This window comes from Mangifera indica, chromosome 4 (genome assembly GCF_011075055.1).
Source record: "Mangifera indica cultivar Alphonso chromosome 4, CATAS_Mindica_2.1, whole genome shotgun sequence".
Taxonomy (NCBI): domain Eukaryota; kingdom Viridiplantae; phylum Streptophyta; class Magnoliopsida; order Sapindales; family Anacardiaceae; genus Mangifera; species Mangifera indica.
In genome coordinates, this window is record NC_058140.1 from 10,273,409 (window position 1) to 10,295,229 (window position 21,821).

General features: G+C 31.3%; 1 protein-coding gene and 1 pseudogene across 1 annotated transcript; both read right to left on the reverse strand.

Annotated features, from left to right (window-relative positions):
- Window positions 1-411: 411 nt before the first annotated feature.
- LOC123214264 (anti-H(O) lectin 1-like) lies at window positions 412-1,350 on the reverse strand. Its single transcript, XM_044634039.1, has one exon. The coding sequence runs from the start codon at window positions 1,348-1,350 to the stop codon at window positions 412-414; it is 939 nt and encodes a 312-aa protein (XP_044489974.1).
- A 9,865-nt stretch (window positions 1,351-11,215) lies between these two features.
- Window positions 11,216-13,127, reverse strand: LOC123214951 (annotated as a pseudogene).
- Between the last annotated feature and the right edge of the window lie 8,694 nt (window positions 13,128-21,821).

Consider the following 21,821-nt stretch of genomic DNA (forward strand, 5'->3'; position numbering starts at 1 on the left):
ATCCACAATGAACCCCATTTTTTCAAAATGCCTCAAACGAGAAAATTCGTCCATAGCATCAGTGACCTCCAATATGCATAAATATTTTGTACGGGTTTGATTATCATCTTGAATCTTGATAAGACTAGATAAATCTTTTATTGAAAAGAAAGTGTCTGGTTGTTAGAATTTCAGGTCTAATACCGTAAAAGAAATCAAAGTTTGCTTAAAATTATATTTTTGATTATTCTTCAATAACAATAAGCTAAGCTTCCTAGCTTAGCTTATACATGGTGGCTTAACATAAATAAAGCAATACTTAAAACTAATATTGTTGACAAGCAAGCCACACATGCTAAACATTAGTGCTGACTTCATATAATTACGAAACATTTTAACATGGAAAAATTTACTATAGACAGACTCAACAATTCACTTTACTAAAATGGTGAGATAGTCTAATAAAATAATTGAAATAACTATGCCACCAATACCCAATCCCACTCCCAGTCCTGTTTTGCTGCTCTTCCTACCTGCAGAAAGATTTGGGTTTACCGCTATTCCTGTATTAGTTGAATCACTGTCTTCTAAGCTTGATCTGAACTCCCACGAGTTAATTGTATGAGTTGCAGTTGCATTTCCAGTTGCTCCTGAGAAACCGAAAGTTACAAACTCAGGTAAATAAAGCCTCAAATCGACTTTATAATCGAGGTACTGCTTCACAATGGTACCATTTCTAAAACCAGTGAATTCAACTGTCAAATTCTTTGTACTAGAATTATAATTGATCCATGCCTCGTTCCTTCTTCCACCCTTGACATCACTCCACCATGGCACAGTTTTCAAAGAATGCAAAGAGTTGATGTCGATACCTACATGTTCAGGGACGCCGGGCGGATCATAGTAATTTTCATAAATATCAAACTCAATTGCAACAAACGGATTGGATGTTGAATTTAATCGCTCATCATCATTTGCAAGACCAAAAGATCCTCCTCTCGTTGCGTTCACCGGAATCATTGAACCCTGAGGCGCCAAAAAGAAGGCCAACCCATCTCCATAAGTACTTCTATTTTGAGAATCGATGACAAAAGTGAAACGGGTGGTAAAGTCTGTGAGATTTCCAGTGGCATTGTCCCAAAGGTGCAGAGGTTTATAATATGTCGCCCGGCCAACCATGCCAGTTCCTGAGGCAAGCAGAATTACTTGGTTTTGTGGGTAAGCTGTCTGGTATGTCATGTTTTCCCCATTAGAACGGAAACTGGAGAGGTTGAAAGATAAAGCCCTCAACACTCTAATTTTTACCAATAACAAGATGATGATCACGAAGAATTGAAATAGAAAAGACCTTTTCGTGCTGGGGACTGCCATTTTTGGGAGGTAGGAATGAGATGGCTCTGAAATTTCTCTCAAATCTACATATTTAGAAGGTACAAGTCTTCACGTGCTTAAACCCCACCCAGTGCAGACTATAGTGATAAGAACTAATTTTAAATTTGCAAGTAGGAAAAGGTTTACTAACAAGTCGGCAGCCTTTGTTTAACGCAGTCAGTTATCATAAGAGGGAATGTTATAAAATAACTACTTTCATGGATAAGAGTAAGAAATGTCGAAAAACTTAGGGATGTTAAGAAACTTGTTTTATATTATATAACATTTTAAGATTATTAATAAAATTTGAGTCAATTATCCAAATCCTCAACAGAGAAGTATCGTAATAAAAATGTAGTTAATTAACGAAAAAATATAGTTGCGTTAATTTTTTGAGAAATTACGTCCAGTTATTGCCCTTTTTTTAAAATATCCCATGAAAATATAAATTAAAAAAAAGAAGCAACAATCAAATTACAGATATATAAAAGCTTGGACCAAAGTTTAACTTATATTTATTTATAAGGTTAAAATTTCATATAAGACATACATGTATAAACATGTGTAGTTTATTATATTATTAAATCTGTTAAGTATTCAGTAATACTCAATTTTGATCTTGATTAAGAAGATCTTAAACGAACTATCAATTCCTAGAGTTGTTCTTGACCGGTGGTGTTGAGGAAAAAAGGAGTGAAACGGCATAGTTTTGCTTACCAGAAGAACAAAATATTTGAAAGAACCATATCCATTTGCTGTCTTTAAAAATATCTTCATCAAACCCACGCTTTTCTTTTGTCCATTTCTAATGAGATCGATTCTCCACAAGTTGCTCAACTTGCAAGATCTAAATGTCTCTTAATTGCGTTGGATAGCCCACAAATCAAGAACAATCTCATGCAAAAGTGTAAAATTTTAGAAAATTAACTAAAGATGCCAACAAAGAATTATATATAGGTTGTAGGAAATTTACTAAGCTTTCTTCCATGTTGCATCTTAATAATTTCAATGGTCATTTTGGTTAGTCAAATGAATCACTTGATGCATTTATTAAACTTATAAAATATGCTTTCCTAGAGGGTGAGACATTACCAAATTTTTTCCTTGAAACCAAAAAAAAAAAAAATTGTTGGTGCATTAAGTCTTAAATATGATAAAACTGATGTTTGTTCTAATGATTGTATGCTTTTTTTGGAAAGAACAGTCTGCTGATGATATGTGTTCAATTTGTGGCGCTTCCGGTTGGAAAACTAGTGAAAATAATTCTTGTAATAATGCATTATTTGAATTTTTGTGACAAAAAAGAAATTTACATTTGGTTAAGGTATTTTCCTTTAAAATCTAGACTTCAAAGATTATTCATGTCATTAAAACTTCTAATTTGATGAAATGGCATGACAAAGACCACACTAAGGAAAAGTTCTAACTCTAGATAACCTGAATTTTCCAAAGACTTTTGTAATGTTAGATTGGGTTTAACAAGTGATGGATTTAGAGGTGCTATGCGTCGGGTCGGGTCGAGCCTTAGGCTCGCACAATGATAGGCTTTCAAGTCGGGTTGACGCATGAAATTTTTAAGGCCCAAGGCCTGGCCTTATATATATAAGGTTGGGTAGGTCAGCTTTTATCGGGCTAGCCCAATGGTCGGCCCATTTAAACAAATTTTAAAAAATAAATTTATTAAAAAAATTAAACACATTATTTTTAAATTATTAAAACCGATAATAGTATCTCAAATATTTTGTTTATAATCCTTTACTTATGGAGAAGGAATATTGTGGTTACATGATAAAAATATTATAATAGAATACAAATAAATTAATTTACATACAGTGTGATTATAGATATAAATAAAATATATATATCATACTATTTATCTACTCATCCGCGACGTCCAAATTTGTGAATTCTTTAACGATATCTTTTGTCAGCTAATTTTGTAATTTGAAATTAACTTTGACCCAATCCTTCATACACATGATCTCCTCGACCATGTTTGGTTGTAAATTGAATCACATATCATCTAGCACACATCCACCTACACTAAAAGTGGATTTCGATACTATAGTTGACACCGGAGTGTTAATAGATCTCAGGCCATGGTGGTAAGCATAGGAAAAGTTTTTGTCTTCCCTTTCCACCATTCCAAAACATCTAGTTTTTCAATAATATGTCTTTGAACAATTTCTGGATAATGGTCAGTATTGATATAATTATAAAATTTATCATAATTTGTACTTTGACTTACAACTGCTTACCTTTGTGTAATAGCAATCATATGCATGATCTCTTTTTGTCTAAACTACTGAAACTTACCTCTAGTATAGAGATTTGTCCAATCCTTCTATAATTTTGTTCATAAATACTATATATTTCAAAAAACAAATCTTGAACATATTCAATATAATTAACATTACTATTAATTAACAAACTTTCATTAATAACATCAAATAAATTTTATAGTTCATTAGTTTTTGTCCTAGGATTTAAAACAATAGTTGCAGAATAAAGTAAAAGAATTTTACTCCAATATTTTTAAAATTTTTGTTTCATTTGCCTAGATATATTTTGGAAAGTATGATAAGAGTCATGAGACTCACGTTCTTTAAAAAAAACCACTTATTTTTATCATACTATATATTATTGAACTAATAATTGGATAATACACACCTAAGCAATGGTCTATGACTATCGTTAATAGCTTTAACATGTTTATTAGAATCATAACTATCTTCCAATCTTGATCTATCAAAAAACAGGATTTGTCAAATCGTTTGATCGTATATTGAAGTACCATGTTATAGGAACTTTATACATATTGCTAGGCCTGGAAATGATCCAAGTTGGCTTAGTCTCAAAAGTTGATTAGACTCGATTTAACTGGACTCAAATTTATTTGATTAAAATTCCAACCGAACTCGAGCCAAAAGATTTGGGTCATTTTTTAATTAGAGGCAAACTTGAGCCAAAGGGTGTTTAGTTCGGTTTAGCTCGAATTCAACTCGATTGAAGAATGCCCCAATGTAGTTTCTTGAGTAGATACCCTTACTCTAGTTACAAACGACTCAATTATCATCATAGTAAGAACTCTATCAAATTATCTTTAAACCTGCTTTTTATATTTTTATATTCTCTAGATTTCATTTCTGTCTTACCATCTTTAAATAGGAACGTCATTTTTGGAATATTCTAATTGGACATAGAGATGGGATGATCTCTAATTTTTAATACAGTCTAGATATAATTTGAATCAGCTCGGTCTTGAAAGTTGATTCAGCTCGATTTACCTTGACTAAAATTCTTTTTGATTAAAATTTGAATTGGACTAGAGCCGAAAAATTTAGCTCGTTTTTAATGTGAGTCAAACTAGAGTTAAGGGGTGTTCAGGCTCAGCTTGACCTGAATCCACCCCTACACATCGTATGCTTTGAACATGAGATATGTTGAATGCCACCTAATTTTAATATATATTTTTAATCTTGTTCTGCTTAACCTCATTAATTTACATAATTGATTATATGTTTGTGCCTGTGATGGGGATGATGAAATGTATGTAATGACATATCTAATTATTTGCATATATTTTTTAACTACGCCCAAGCCTTCTTGAGCTATTAAATTAATAACATGACAACACACCTAATATAAAATCATTTTTCATTAAACAAAAGTTATAAATGATTATCCATATATTTAGTAACTTTTTCATTAGTTTTGGCATTATCAAAAGTAATTAAAAAGATGGAATTATTAATGTTACATTCCTAAAAAATATTTGCTAATGCATGATAAATTATAAGACTGTCATGTGGATATTCTAAATTTCTAAATGCAATAATTTTTCGCATAACTGTAAATCAAAATAAATATAATGGGTAGTTACATATAGGTACCATATATCTTGATTTGTAATTGTCCATAAATTAGAAGTTGTTGAAATAACACTATTAAAATTACTTAATTCTCTAATAACTTTAATTTCATTAATTCATAATTTTTCAAGATGTTTGACCTAAGAGTTGACCTATGAATTCTTCTAAATATCGGTTAAATACTATTTTGCATCATCCATTCTAAAATTTCATTTTCTGCATAACTAAAAGGTTGATCAAAAGCAACCAAAAACTTGTTTATGTAGTCTCACATCTTCATTTGATTGTATATAAAAGTTGACATTTCTCTTATATGTCTGAAACCACTCGAACCTCCTACTGAATTGACGCTAGGAAGATCAAATCATGATCGATAAATGCAATTTGTTTTTACCGTCTGAGCTCTTGTAGAATTTTTTTACAATAATCAGTAATGTGTCAACAAAGATGCCTCATGCCACTCATACTTGCACATGTCAAACAAGAACTATAATGTATACTTACTACTCAATGAATTATTTTTTCTTCAATCTTTTCCTGTATTTTATTGAAATGCTCCCACATCATTAACGTTTGTTTTCTTTTTCTCTCTATTGAATGCCAACTTGTGTTTATACCTCTTTCATTTGTTAATACTCCACTTATTTCACCTTGTGCATCATCAATAATATCATCAGTGCAATTATGATAATATTCAAATGAATTGAATTCATTTGACCTTGGATCAATTTGTAATATTTTGTAATGACAAAATTGAAATGAAAATGAAATTATAAACATAGAGAAAATTTCCTCCAAGGCAGTAAATGTAGCTCAACATGCATTCAATGCATTCACACCAAACTTTTACATTTTCTTCTCAAATGGTGGATTAATTCACCTTTTGTAACACTCCCCCTTGGATTTCCACCACTTATAGATAATTACATTAACCTTGTTAAGAAAAAACCCAGTGGAATAAAAACTAAAGCAAACAAACATAATTATTTAATGTCTTGTAAAGTGAGGTTGGATGTGATAAAACTGTCTCATTAAAAACCTTACTGGAAAACCTATTGAGACAAAACCTACTGAAGGGAAAAAGAGTACAGTACACATTTTATCCAAAATGTGATCAACTAAAAAAATTACTCCCCCCGATGAATGTTCTCCCTCTTTGAAGCTAGATTAATTTGGTTGCTTGTTAAGCCACTACATACCAATGTTATACACTAACTTTTTAAATATTAATGCGGTAATGTCTTGATGAACAAATCTACAAGATTTTCATTAGATCTTATTTATTTGACATCAGTCTTTCTATTCTACTGAAGTTCATGAGTATAAAAGAACTTGGGTAAGATATAGTTGGTTCTATCTCCTTTGATGCATCCACCTCTAATTTAGGCAATACATGTTTGTATTGTTTTCATATAATATAGAGGATTGTCTATTGTAAAAGTAAGACTGCATGTATTCTAGATATGATAGATGACAGACTGTAACTATATGCATTCTTGACTAGTTTCATGGAAAGTTAAGATCTCTAAATAATTTGAAAATGTTGCAACCAAAGTCTGTTTAGTGGAGCGTCAAATATCGCCATATCATTAAAAGTAAAAACATATCCTATTTGTGAATAGGTTTTATAAGGGTCAAAAAGATAACTAGTATCTACACATCCGACTAAACTAAACTTTTTAGAGGATTTGACATAATAGAATAATCTCAAATCTTTAGTTGCACATAGGTAACAGAGTGATTCTATTCCAATGACAATAGGTTAGTGTAAAGCTAAATTAGGCCAACAAATTGATTGCGAAGGATATATCCAGTCTAGTGCACTAGGCCAAATATAATAAGATTATAATAGCATTAAGATACAATACTTTAAGATGGAGTGTCTTTTCATCTTCTTCTACAGGATGAAATAGGTCATTTTTCGAATCGAGAGACTGAATAACCATTGGATACTCAAAGGATAAGCCTTATCCATATTAAAGTATTTTAATAATTTTTTAATATACACTATTTGATGGATAAGTATTCCATCTGAATTGTACTAAATCTGTCGGTTGAGACAATATTTTGTTTTCCCCAAATCCTTCACTTAAAATTGTTATTTCAGATATTTAACATTTTTGAAAGGTTCTTGAAGAGTCTCAATTAAATTCATGTCATCAACATAAACTGCTATAATGGCAAATTCCGATTCTGACCTTTTGATAAAGACACATGGGTATATAAGATCATTCACATAGCCCTATTTTTTCAAATATTCATTGAGGCAATTGTACCATATTCATTTGAATTATTTTAATCTGTACAATAATCTTGGTAATTCTATTGAGTGCATGTCTGTTGAGTTGACCTTTTTTTGCTTTAGGCAATTTAACAATCACATTAATTCTTGCTGGTGTGTTGGTAGTTAGAAAATATGATCTTGTCACTTTTATCGTATCTACAAATGCATCGGGCATTTGGTTGACAATAATTTATAAACGCATTATCCCCTACACTGTAGTTTCACTTTGGGATGTGTGAGGATTTAGATGAAATATGGTAGGTACATACTAAGTAAGTTTATGCCTAACTTCAAGAGGCGTTTTCTTTTCCCTTAAAGATGGGAATGTTGTCTCATCAAAGTGACAATATGCAATTGTATGGTAAAAAGATCACTTGTTAATGGTTCTAGATACCTAATAATAGATGGTGAATTATATCTAATACATATTCTCAAAATGACGTTAGAGTCTTATTTTTATGCATTGAAGAGACATAATAGGGATATATACAACATAACCAAATATCTTTAAATGAGATATATTAGGTTGGTGAGTAAGAACCAATTGTATGGGAGAATAATGATGATAAGAAGAAGGTCGCAAGTGAATTAATGCTACAACACATAGAAATCGGTAATTGAGTTCTTAGTAATAAAGTACATGCAATTACACGAAGTTATTTGATAAGAGACTAAACTAATCCATTTTGAGTGTAGACATGCGGGACTAGATATTCAATATCAATCTTCTTAGACAGGCAATAATCATCAATGTTTTGGATGTAAATTCACCAGTATTATCTAGTTGTATTAACTTGATTGAAAAATTTGCGAAATGTGTCTTTCATTTGATAATTCGTGTTAACAGTTTAGCAAATACAACATTTTATGTTGACAATAAACAAACATGAGACCATTATATAGATGCATCAATTAAGACCATAAAATAACGAAATAGCCTACTTGGTGGATAAATGGGTTATGTCCTATTGAATCCTTTGCACAAATGATAGGGATTCAACTCTAATTTTGGAGGGAGGTGGTCTTATTATTAATTTGCCTTAAGAATAAGCAGTGCAAAATTTTCCACTGGACAATAAAATATTATGATTATTTAATGTATGTCCATGTGAATTTTCAACAATCCTACGCATTATTGTTAATCTGGGCAACCTAAACGATCATGCCAAAATATAAATACTTTTGGATTAGAGAACTTCTAGTTCAATACTGTATAGATTTCAATTGCCTGTATGATTGTATAGTATAATTCAGACGATAAAACAGACAATTTTTCTAGTATAAGCCTTCTTTCAGAGGTATTACTAGTTATATAGATGAATTCTACACTATTTTCACTTATGGTTTTAATGTGATAACCATTATTGCTTGTATTTTTTAAATTAAGTAGATTTCTTTTGAATTTACTTAAATATACTGCATCATTGATGCTTAATATGGTCATATTTTTAAACAAAATTATGGCTCTTTTGAAGCCTTCAATTAGATTTATTGATCCAAATATAGTATTTACTTTAACTTCAATCAATGCTAAAGTTAAGAAAAAAAATTTTTCCTTGAGAATTGTATGCGGTGTTACACTATTTACCAAACTCATGTCTCCGACATCAGCATTTGAAGTCAACACTTCAATTTTTGAGTCCATATCCTTTCATTTAAAAATTACGTTAGTCATAACGTACACAAAATATTAAAAGGAAGGAGAACAAGATAATAAAACACAAAATAATATTGATGACTCCAAAATAATTATATATGATGAATATTAATTATAAAAATCTAGGGCGTTCACATCACTAGTCAAGTGACCCATATTTTATTCTTGAAAGAAGTTTTAAAGTATCAAGATTCATTATATCGACAGGATCTAAATCATCAAAAGTTTAATTTTTATGAATGCTTAATATAAATCCACCCAATGTTTGTGTGCTCTACAGGTACACAACCAATGACATTTGCAACCACACCTATTGTTTCGTAATTCACTCTACGTTATTTTTATTTCACTTCAATCTTAGTCCACTTCCGGTGATATAACTGAGATTTTCTATTATAACCATCTTCGGATCAAAAAATATTTCATCCAAGATCTTTGACCCATAATAACTGCTTTTAGTAGTTGCATTCACTTCAAGGAATGATGCAATACTTGATGGGTGAGTTTGATAATTTTTCATTAATAAGAAAATATTAATTCAGAATTTCTATTTCTTGATATTTCTATTACAGGAGCATATTATAAAAAAAATAATATGTGGAGAATATTTTCTCTTACACATTATCTTAATTAAGGAATGATTCTGAATATCGCAGAGTTGTACTGAGTTACAAAACCATTGGGAGTATTATTAAATTTGATGTTCAAATTTATCTTTCAAATTTCTTTGTGAATTTAATAGATCTATCATTATATCCATACATTCGGCTTGCAATCCTTCAGGGATGTGGTGTCGGGAAAATAGTAGCCTTGTATTTGTCCTTCTGGGATATTTTATTTTAATAAGTTTTTCAAGGCTCATAAATTCTAGAAGGAGAATTGTGTAAAAAACCCATTTAATATTATCTATCCAATTTTATGAACTTCAGATTTAAATATTATCATATTTACAAAACTTATAGTTTTGTAGACAATATATATGAGTTAATCTTTGAAACTTCATGTTCAAATATTATACCATTTTTATAAAACAACTAATTTTGTAAAAGAAATATTAGGTTCAAATATTATCTCATATTTACAAAACTTTTAGTTTTGTAATTAGTATTCAAAATATTATAATATATTTTTTGATTATATTTTGGACTTCAAGTCCATATTTTTTACCATTCATACAAACTTCAGATTGCAAATATAATATAGTTATTATAAAATAAAGACTCTGATGAAATTTGAGACTTCAGACCAATATATATATATATATATTCTCACGATTGTACAAACTTCGGATTACAAATTGAATACAATTATTATAATAAAAGTAAATATTCAAATAATATTTAGGACTTCGAGCTTAGATTTATGTTTTTAAAAACTTCAGGTTACAAATGATATTTATGACTTCAGATCCTAATTCATGATATTCAAGACTTTAAGTCTAAATTCATAATTTTATAAACTTTAAATTACAAATAATATTTAGGACTTCGAGTCCAGATTTATGAAATTCTAGACTGCAGATCTAAATTCATGATTTTACAAACTTCGAGTTGTAAATATAAAATAAATATACATGAAAACTTAAATAGAAGATAGCAATAATTAAAATATCAATAGTTTGTATTTTGCAAATGGAACAATATCATAACTAAGATATTCATATTTGCAATAGACAAATAAAATAATAACATAATTGGAAGATACCTAAGAGTAAAATATATCTAAGTTGATCATGCTGATAAAGTGCAATAAATATAATTAAACAAAATGAAAGATAATTGAAGTAAAGAACGAATTGAGAGAAATTAATATTGAAGTAAAGAATTGAGAGGAGTGGAAGAGTTTTTTATTTCTGGATGAAGAAGTTTTTGTCTCACTCTTCATAACAATAACAGTGGGGGAAGTTACTTATATAGGCAAAATTTCCTCCAAGGCAATAAATGTAGCTCACCATGCATTCAACACATTCACATCAAGCTTTTACATTTTCTTCTCACGTGGTGGAAAATCCACCTTCTGTAACAGGTTTTTACTAATTATTATAGACAGGAATTATTATATGGTTTCCACCTTTATTTTTTTTTCATACAAATAAGAATATTAAATCAGCTTTACATTTTATTAAGTAGACAAAATTACTTGGGTATAGTCAATCCAAAGAAAGGAAGAAATCCTCTGACGGAGCTACATGGAAACAGCTACAATAGTAAAATCATGCCAAATGGATTAACGTAGAATGGTCAAAGACTGAGAAGGCGCATAGCTTGAACCAAAACCTGCACCCGTATATAGCATAGGAACAAAAGTGGGATCAGGGATATTTGGTGGAATATCCGGCAATTCTAACTCAAAATTAAGAAATTTAATAACTTGTCTTATGGATGGCCGCTGATTACGATCAGGATGAGCACACAACAGCCCCACAATGATCAAACACTCCATTTGTTTACTGTCAAAATTCTTACATAATTTCTTATTAGCAGTATCCAGAAGTCTTTTATCCTTATACGACTCCCAAACCCAATGCACCAATGAAACTTGATCCTCCTCATATTGGTGCTCTATTGATTTTCTTCCGCATACAATTTCCAGTGCAACTACACCGAAGCTGAAAACATCTGATTCCTTCCTAGTCTTTTCTGTTTTGAGACATTCAGGAGCCATATAACCTTTAGTTCCAGCTAAACCGGTAGCATCTGACCCTTTTTCATTGTCAATAAATGTAGCTAATCCGAAATCTCCCTATGCAATACACTGTTCCCAATCTTCGTGCAAATACAGTAATCCTGAGCTAAATCTTGAGCTATTTTGTACCTCCGCTCCCATGGCAATAAGCTTTCTCCTTTCAAAAGATGGAAATCCAAGCTGCCATTAGGCATAAATTCATAAACAAGAAGAAGATTCCTTTCCTCATGGCACCAAGAAGTTGCACCAGATTTCTATGCCTCAATCTACTAATGATTTTCACCTCTGAAGCCTACTCCCTCATCCCCTGTTTAGACTCATTAGAAACCTTCTCAACTGCAATGTAAGTGTTTGTGCCCCTCATAAATCCTCTGTAAACCCCGCTAAAAGCACCCTGCCCTAACTTGTGTTCATCATTGAAATTATCTGTACCTCTTGCTAATTGTTCATACGAAAACTTCTTAGGTCCAGTTCCTCTTTGAAATTCGTCAGCCATATTTTCTTCTTCATCTTTCCCATCTCTCTTCCTACCAAAGCAAGACATCCGAACCAAAATAAACCCAGCAATTAACACACCGCCACCAAAACCCAATCCCACTGCCAGTCCTATTTTGCTGTACCTCCTACCGGCCGAAAGATTTAGGCTCACTGGTATTCCTATACTAGTTGAATCACGGTCTTCTAAGCTTGAACTGAACTCCCACGAGTTAATTGTATGAGTTGCAGTTGCATTTCAAGTTGCACCTGGGAAGCCGAAAGTTACAAACTCAGGTAAATAAAGCCTCAGATCGACTTTATAGTCTAGGTGCTGCTTCACAATGGTACCATTTCTAAAACCAGTAAATTTAACTGTCAAATTCTTTGTACTAGATGTATAATTGATCCGTACCTTGTTTCTTCTTCCACCCTTGACATCACTCCACCATGTCGCAGTTTTCAAAGATTGCAAAGAGCTGATGTCAATACCTACATGTTCAGGGACGCCAGGCGGGTAATAGTGATTTTTCATAAATATCAAACTGAACTGCAACAAACGGATCGGATGTTGAATTTAATCGCTCATCACCATTTGCAAAACCAAAAGATCCTCCTCTCGTTGCGTTCACCAGAATTATTGAACCCTGAGGCACCAAAAAGAAGGCCAACCCATCTCCATAAGAACTTCTATTTTGAGAATCGATGGCAAAAGGGAAATGAGTGGTAAAGTCTCTGAGATTTCCGGCGTCATTGTCCCAAAGGTGCAGAGGTGTATAATACGTCGCCCGACCAAACATGCCAACTCCCGAGGCTAGTGGTATCTCATGTTTGTGGGATTGATTGATTAAAATAAATTCTTATCATTTTCAAAGCTAAAGCAAGAGCTGGACAATTTATTAAACTATAATTACGGCTAATAACAGGTGGCGGCAGCATACCTGTCTGATTATTAAACGGCCAAAACACTTATCCCACCCCAGGTTTGGTGTATTCACAAACTCCAACCCGTAAGGTATCAAAAATTCAAATATCCACTATTTTGTTAAAATTCTAAAACAGTTATTTAACATCAAATATCCACCTACAAGTGTAATATCATTATTTAACAAAAAATTTTAAAAAAACTAAAATTTTATCTCATTTTCCCTTTAATTTAAAAAATTAATAATTTTCCCCTACCTAAAGTTTGAAAAGTTACACTTTCCCTCTTAGGGTTTTATTTTTTCTAGTTACCACTTTTCGATGATCACTTCATTTTGGTCATCAAGCGACCTTCCCACAATCTCTTTGCCTAATGGTTTCCTAGTGTGCAAACTACTTAAAATTCAACCAAAATGGTCGGCAATGTTGCACAAATTTGTATGACATCACACAGTCTATGCATCAACCGAACAATGTATAAACATGGCATTGTTGTTTGTGCATCATCCTGTTGACACACAGATGTTGGACGATACACAAATATGTGCAACGTTGCACAAATCTATGTGACATTGTCCTACTATTTTGATTGAAATTTAGGTGGCTTCCATACCATGAAAACATTGGGGAGGGAGATGGTGGGAAGACCGATCAATAGTTAGAATGGCATAGTTGTCAAAAAGTGGTGACTGGAAAAAATCAAGTCATAGGGAAAAAATGCAACTCTTCAAACTTTGAAAGGGAGGAAATTGTTAGTTTTTTAAATAGAGAAACTGCGATAAATGTTAGTTTTTTAAAAATTTGTATTTAAATGATGGTTTTACCCTTACCCTTAACAAAAAATTTTAATAGAAAAATGGTATTTGAGTTTTTAATATCTTGCGGGTAGGAATTTGGAAATACACCAACCTCAGGTGGGAATAAGTCTTTTGGCCTTATAAGAATGGATGAGTCAAAAGGAATGAAAAATAGCAGGAAGAAACCTAAAAGCAGATACTAAGAATTGGTGGTGTTGGCATTCAACGTCTGAAAGGCTAAAGTTAACATTGGAGGGCATTTTAGCTTCTCATATAACAATATCATGGTTGTCTCCTGATGCATCATCATATTGACTAGCAAGCACATCATCAGATTTGACCAAAAAATGGTCTACAGTCTACAAATATTATAAGGTTCAAATTCACAAATCGGTTTTACAAATGCATTCTTATTTTTGCCTATATTAGGTACTAAAGACTTGATCATTCATAAGAAATGAGACTTCTATTGTCATTACGAACATCATATGAAAGCAACACAAAGTTTGATAAAAAGGATAAAAGACTTCTATTGTGTTGCACTAGTAATACTCAAGATAAAGGATGTGTTAAAATACTCTAATTAGAGAATTTATGTGTCAAGAGCTCACATTTCTACTAAGATACTTCAGATAGATTTTACATTAAACTTTAAATTGATTCATTATTGGGCTCCCATTTGTTGATTTAATCCAGAAAACTTCTGTGTTATCAGAAGGTCAAATCTGGATAACCATCGATTATGCTCTTGCAAACAAACTCTACATCAAGAGCTTTAAAATTAACAAAATTTTCAATCTATTTAATGTCATACAAATCCATATGAGGTGGATCCAACAACCTAAAATTAGGTTCTATGTTTCCTCAATATTACATTAAATATGAATATATTATGTTGAAAGCCACTTTCCTCTGACTTACATTACATACAAATGAAAAATAGTTTGTTAGAATGGATACAATCATATTATTATTTGTTCATAGCAATGGATATGGCTTGTATAACATCAAACTAAGTGATATGTTGCTGACTTTATGGAAGAAATTTTATAGTAATAAAGACTATGGAATTACAACAATCATTTGAAACTTGTCTAATGAAGTATAAAAATTGAAAACAATCAAAAACAAGATTCACAAAATAAAGCAAGCCATAAAATAAATGAAACCCATTTTCTTATCACCTCAAACAAAAATATTTTAGTTGTTTATATTCAAGAGATCTAGTGTCAGACTGACAAGAGTATAGGAAAAAAGTCAAAATCATCAAATTTTACCATAAACAAATATATTGGAATAACATCAACCACTTAATTTTTGAGAGTGTAGGAGAAAAAGAAGAACCCTAGAATCGGGCATTTCTCAAAGCCAATCCCTTTTTCATTCTTCTTGGATATGAAACAGTAAGTTGAACTCACCATAAACCAGTAGTATTCTTAGTCCTCCATCAACAAAACATTCTTGTCAAAGAAGAATACAAACTTCCAATAGAACTTTTAACAAAAGACACTTTTCAGATAAACTAACTAAACAATAGTAATAAGAAAAACAAACAGAAGAAACTTTAGCCATCCTTTATCTCTAAGTCAACTTGGAAAAAAATTTTTAAACCAGAATTATTAACCACATTCAACTTATTCATCAATGTTTGAAACTTGAAAGGGAGATAAGGGTTTAGTTAGCAAATGTTTTGTTTAAAATTTAGTAGGCACATACTAAATTTATAACACTTTAAATGATATCAAGTCCTCACTAATGAACATATATCTCTATGTGTTTGGTTCTTTCATGAAAAAACTACATTTGAAGCTAAAGAACTCGCACTCATATTGTAACACGAAATAACAATAGTACCAAATACTAAGACATCTATCTTTTTAAAAAAACTTCTCAACAAAGCAATTTTTATGGATATCTAACTAAGTGCCCTATATTCTAATTCAGTAAAAAAAGACTGTCATTACCTTTTGTCTTTTATAACTCCATAGGATAAATTATATTCCAAATAAACATAGTATCCATTGGTGGACTTTCTGTCTCATAGACTCCCAATCTAGTTTGCATAATAGGCTTTTAAAGTTACTAAAGAAGTTGGTTTAAATAAAATGCCATGTTGTAATGCTCTCTTGATGTATCACAAGACTCCCTTCATAGCTTACCCTTGTAATTGAAAAGGATCCTTAAGAACTTGACTCAATTTGTTTACAACAAAAGAAATATAATGTCTGGTCAGTGTTAAATATTGTGATGCCTTTATTATGCTCCTATATTGGGTTGGATTGTTATACTAATCGTTGTCACAAAAATAACATTTTAGAACCTAGGGCCATTACAGTAGCACACAGTTTGAATCTTGCATGTGAGTCTTAATAAACTATTTTGGCTAGCATACATGAATTTCTTCTAATGTTCAATGGGTTTCCAAGCCAAAAAAATAACTTAATTCACCCAAGTTCTTGAAAGCAAATTGATTATTTAAATATGAAACAATTGCTTTTATATACATTAAATCAAGACTAGTAAGTGGTATATCATTTACATAAATGAGCACAAAATTTGAACCCTTTTCTCTTTTGAGAATGAAGAAAATTGAGTCTTAAGTCTACAATTGAATTAATAAAACCCTTATTGATCAAGGCTTGTTAGTTGTTAGTGTATGCCTTAAAAACCATTTATGTTGTGGTTTCAAGGCATTTCATCTTGTATATATGTAATTATGATTTATTAAATAAAAAAATATGTTCTTTTGTTCATATACATAAACTACTTATTTTATTGGTTTTAAATATAAAATATGTATATGAATTGTCTAGATAATTCATTTAATTAGTAAAACAATAACACCCAGATTCAGGTATGCCAATAAACCCTACTTCCAAAATTACCCTTAGAGTTGATTTTATAAGCTATTGTTTAAAGAAATTGTGAAAGAGTTCTTTAAAGCTACTAAATGAGCCATAATTTTCAAAAGGAGAAAAATGGTCATTTTGGAAGGATCTAAAGGAGAAAGTGGGAATGTAAATTGAATGGCACACTTAAAATTGAATAATGGTGCTAAGGGTTTTTGGTAATGGTATAGGGATATAATAGTCCTTTTTAGAGAAGACTATGGGTAAATTAGTCCAAAATGGTTATAAAGGCAATCAAAAATGTAAAAAAACAAAATTATTATTGATTTTCTTCTTCCTTGGCCGAGACTTCTCTATAAAACTTTACTAAGGTTTGCTTAAATAAAAAATTCACTAAAAACCTAGCTAAACTACCTAATTTCTAAAGCCACTAGCAGTAAAAATTTTAGATCTGTCTATTTTGATAAGTTCTAAAGTAAAAACTTTAATTTTTAAGAGATGTCAAATTTAGAGTTTTAATTGATAATTATGTTTTTGGTTGAATAAGTTTACCAAAAAGAGGAAAAGAATGAGAATAAGCTTAAATCACCCAATTATCAAAGAAAATGTCAAAATTTCATACTTTACATACTTGAAATAATTTGAGTTAGGTTATTCAAAGAACCTTTAATTGTATAAGTGTGTAGGGTATTAGAATTAAAATGATTTATGCTTAAAAAAATAAGGAAATTCATTAGGATTCATGATGTAATTTTTGGCCATAAGGGTATTTTAGACATTTCATATTCCTAGGGTTAGCTTAGTTGATTTTGTGAGTTCAATATGTGAGAAATGATGAATTGATGGAAGAATTTGCACTAAGGGTAGACATGTAATTTTTTGCTATAAGGGTAAAACTATCATTTTATGTGTTGTAGGTTAATTTTGTTTTTTTATGTGCATGATATGTGTAAGAACCCTTATATTAAGCCCATGTTGTATATGTGTAGATTAAAATGGAGAAAAAAAAAATCCTTACATATGAGTTATACTGTATGGACAACAGAGAAAAATGTTAGCTGAACTGCATGAACAACAAAGAAACATAGTGAAATATGGGTACAATTTGTGATATTAAGATTACATGTAAAAGAGGATTGTATCTCATATAGTGACTATGGGTACTATCATATATAGTTTAGACAAACTAATGGAAATATTTGATATACAAAAAGAATTAGCAAATGTTTTATGAAATTCATTTGCTTTAAAATCATGCATGTAAGCCTATATGGTTGATAAAGAGTTGAAAAAGATGTACGATCATAAAAGAGTTAAGAAAAGAGAAGAAGAATCTGAAAATAGAAAAGTTATAGCACTCATACATGCATAAATCATAAAGTGTGAATCATACTTGCATAGTAAAGAAAAAGAATAAATTTATGAATAAAGAGAATTATGATATATGGTTGATGCAAGTTACAAATAAATTATCTTGTAAGTGAGTAGCCTTGACATGTTGAGTATAAAGGAGACTGGTACTGGTATGAAATGTTTTAAGTATTTAGTATAATTTCCTTATTAAGTCGTGGTGGCTCACTCCATATAATTTAATATTTTACAAATAAAGAGTTACAATAGAGGTTCCAGGAGGGCACTAGCAAGACATAAGGTTCAGTAACGATAGCACTCTATTTTTGTCGCTTTGTATGTTTTGGGTGTATATGTGAATATATGTATATATATACATGATATATATAGGTGAATATGTATATTTATATTTTGGTCCTTATATGTATATATGTGGTTATTGTATTGATATGCATATACATCTATATGGTGGCCAATATATACCCGTGGGAATACATACATACATACATATATACATACATATATATATATATATATATATATATATATATATATATATATATATATATATACATACATATATATATATATATATATTATTACTTGTTGAAATTGGTTATAAGGTTCCTGTGGGTGGTAATTTTTCTAGATGGTAACTATTATTTAATTATTCCGTTAAATGTGATCAAGTTGATGAAAATCTAGTTGGTTAATAGAATTGTTTTGTGCGAATTATTAATTAGGAGTGTTACAGGGCATCATAAAAATTCTCCAGGCCCTATAAAGTAGGGAAACTCTTGTTGTTTTTTTGTAACACACCTATTGGTTAGAAGATGTTACATTTTTTATATCAAAGCATGATTGTAGGCTTTTAAAGCTAAATATAACATAATATACATGCATACATACATACATACATACATACATACATATATATATAGTTTTGCATTCTGGTATTGCATAAGTGCCACTCATGTCTCATATATCAGCTTCTAAGAATCGACTGCAATAAATTGTTTTCTTTGCCTGTATTTAAATAGTAGAATGATAAAATCCTTATATAGTTACACGTATGCAATTATCATAGGAGAGTCGTCTAACCCTACCCTACTAGGTGGTTCAAGATTTGGCCTAGCAAAAATCAGAGATATAGTCCACTAGATGTTGATCGAGAGTCAAGAAAGGGCAACGCCTAAAAGTGTAGCTAGAGATGCTATTCAAAATGAGATTAGAAGTGAGATTCGAGAGGAGGTCAGAGGAGAAATAAGAAATAAGATAAGGAATGAGAGGAGAGAAGAAGTTGGAGCTCAAAGGTAACTTGAGCCCATCTGTGCCTTGCCTAGTCAATATACCCCTTTTGAATTTAAAGGTACTAAAGTTCCTTCGATAGTTGACAAATAGATCAAGCTAGTAGAAAGTACCGTGGATTTGTTTCCTATGATTAACAGAGAAAAGGCTTGGTATGCTAGTTTCTTAATGAGGGAAAAAGCCCACCTATAGTGAAACCTAGTTAAAGAAACTAGAAATATAGATTTCATAACCTGGAAAGACTTCAAAAGGGCATTTAAGGCTCAATACAAAGTAACCACTGTGGTAGTAGTCAAAGTTCATGAGTTTATTTCCTTGTAACAAGAGGAGTGTTCAATAAAGGATTATTCTATTTGTTTTGATGTCTTATCTAGTTTTGCTCTGGGTATGATAAGTACACCCAATCTCCAACTGGATCGATTTCTTTAAAGCCTTAGATGGAAGATAGTCTTACATGTACTAACTGGACCACAACCTCTTCAAACCTATCAAGGGGCATTAGAGAGAGCATTGAGGTTAAAGGTATATGTTAACAAGTTATCCAAGAATGAACCCTCTATGACAACACTTTAGTTAGTGACAACACCATAGACAATAATGCCAAATCAGTCAGGTCTACTTGTTTTATTAACTACTTTAGCATCTGCTACAATATCAAGGGGTAATTCAATTGGCTCCAGTTTCATAAATAACAGAGGCAAAAGAAAATTCTAGTTAAAAACAAATAAAAAAGGCTTGAAGAATCGCAAGAAGCCCAACAAAGAAAATATTCCCTAATGTTAGATATGTAGGAGACGTTAGTAAGGAATGTTGATACCTACAGAAATAGGTGATTTGTTATAGATACTGACAACCAAGACATATAGTAAAAGATTGTCAAAGTACCGAGGTGTCAGTCCTAATACAATCACAGTAAATCCTGATTCCACCAGTATAGCCAAGGAGAGGTACTAATGCATGGGTCTATATAGCTACCCATAGTTAAGTGACAGCTAGTCTATCTATTGTTACTAGTTAGCTCCTATTCCACTCTGTTTCTTTGTATGCATTGATTGGTTCAAGAGTTACACTTCTTTATTACATCACGAGTTATTGAAAGAGTAGGTTTAGTGCTTGTCAAATCTACCTATTCCATTAAAGTTGAGATGTTAGATAGGAGGAATGTGATTACTAATAAAATGTTGAGGGATCAGAAGGTAGTGATACATGGGAGAAAGTTAGAGGTGGACATGATTGTCTTTGATATGTATGATTTTGATGTTATCCTGGGCATGCATTTCTTATGAAGATATGGAGTCAAGATTGGTTGTAGAAAGAAAAAGGCTCAGTTCTAACTCGATAGTGGGGATCGCTGTAGTTTTAGAGAGGGCTATTAGTTGAGTATAATGATCAGTAGTGTAAAGACACAAAAATTATTGAAAAAAGGGTGTATAAGATATTTAGCTCACATGGTACATGAGAGTGATATTCAAAAATTAAGTATTTAAGATGTAACGATAGTACGAGATTTCCCAGATGTATTCCTTGATGAGTTTTCGAGTTTACCTTCAGAGAGGGAGCTCAGATCAACTTAGTATTCCTGAATGAAAGTTGGAGAATATTTTAATGGATTTCATTCTTGGTCTACCTTGAGTACATAAAGGCTATAATGCACAATGGGTGATTATAGATAGATTGACTAAATTGGTACATTTTATTCCAGTGAAAGATAGTTCTACCTTAGACCAACTAGCCAAGATTTATGTACAGGGGATTGTGAGATTACATGGCGTACCCAAAATTATTGTGTCAATAAAGACCTCAAATTTGTTTTAGCTTCTTGGGACAGTTTATAGAGAGCATTGGGTACTAGGCTGACATTTAGCATAACATATCATCCAAAACAGATGGCCAAACTAAAAAGGTGAATCAAATACTCAAGGATATGTTGAGGGTCTGTTGCTTAGATTATAAAATAACTTGGCATGAAATGATTCTATTGATAGAATTTGCATATAATAATAGCTACCAGTCCACTATTAAAATGGCACTATATGAGGTTCTTTATAGAAAAAAAAAGTGTGGATCTCCATTACATTGTGATGACATAGGAGAGTGAGATGATTTGAGTCAAGCTCTTCAGTATGTGTTGACCCAAAAGATGGTAAAAGACATAAAGACTGTCAAGGCTAGATTTAACGCAAGCTTAGGATAGACAAAAAAGCTACACATATTTGAAGAAGAAAGAAATAAAGTTTCAATTGGGTGACAAAGTTTTTTATGAAAATAACC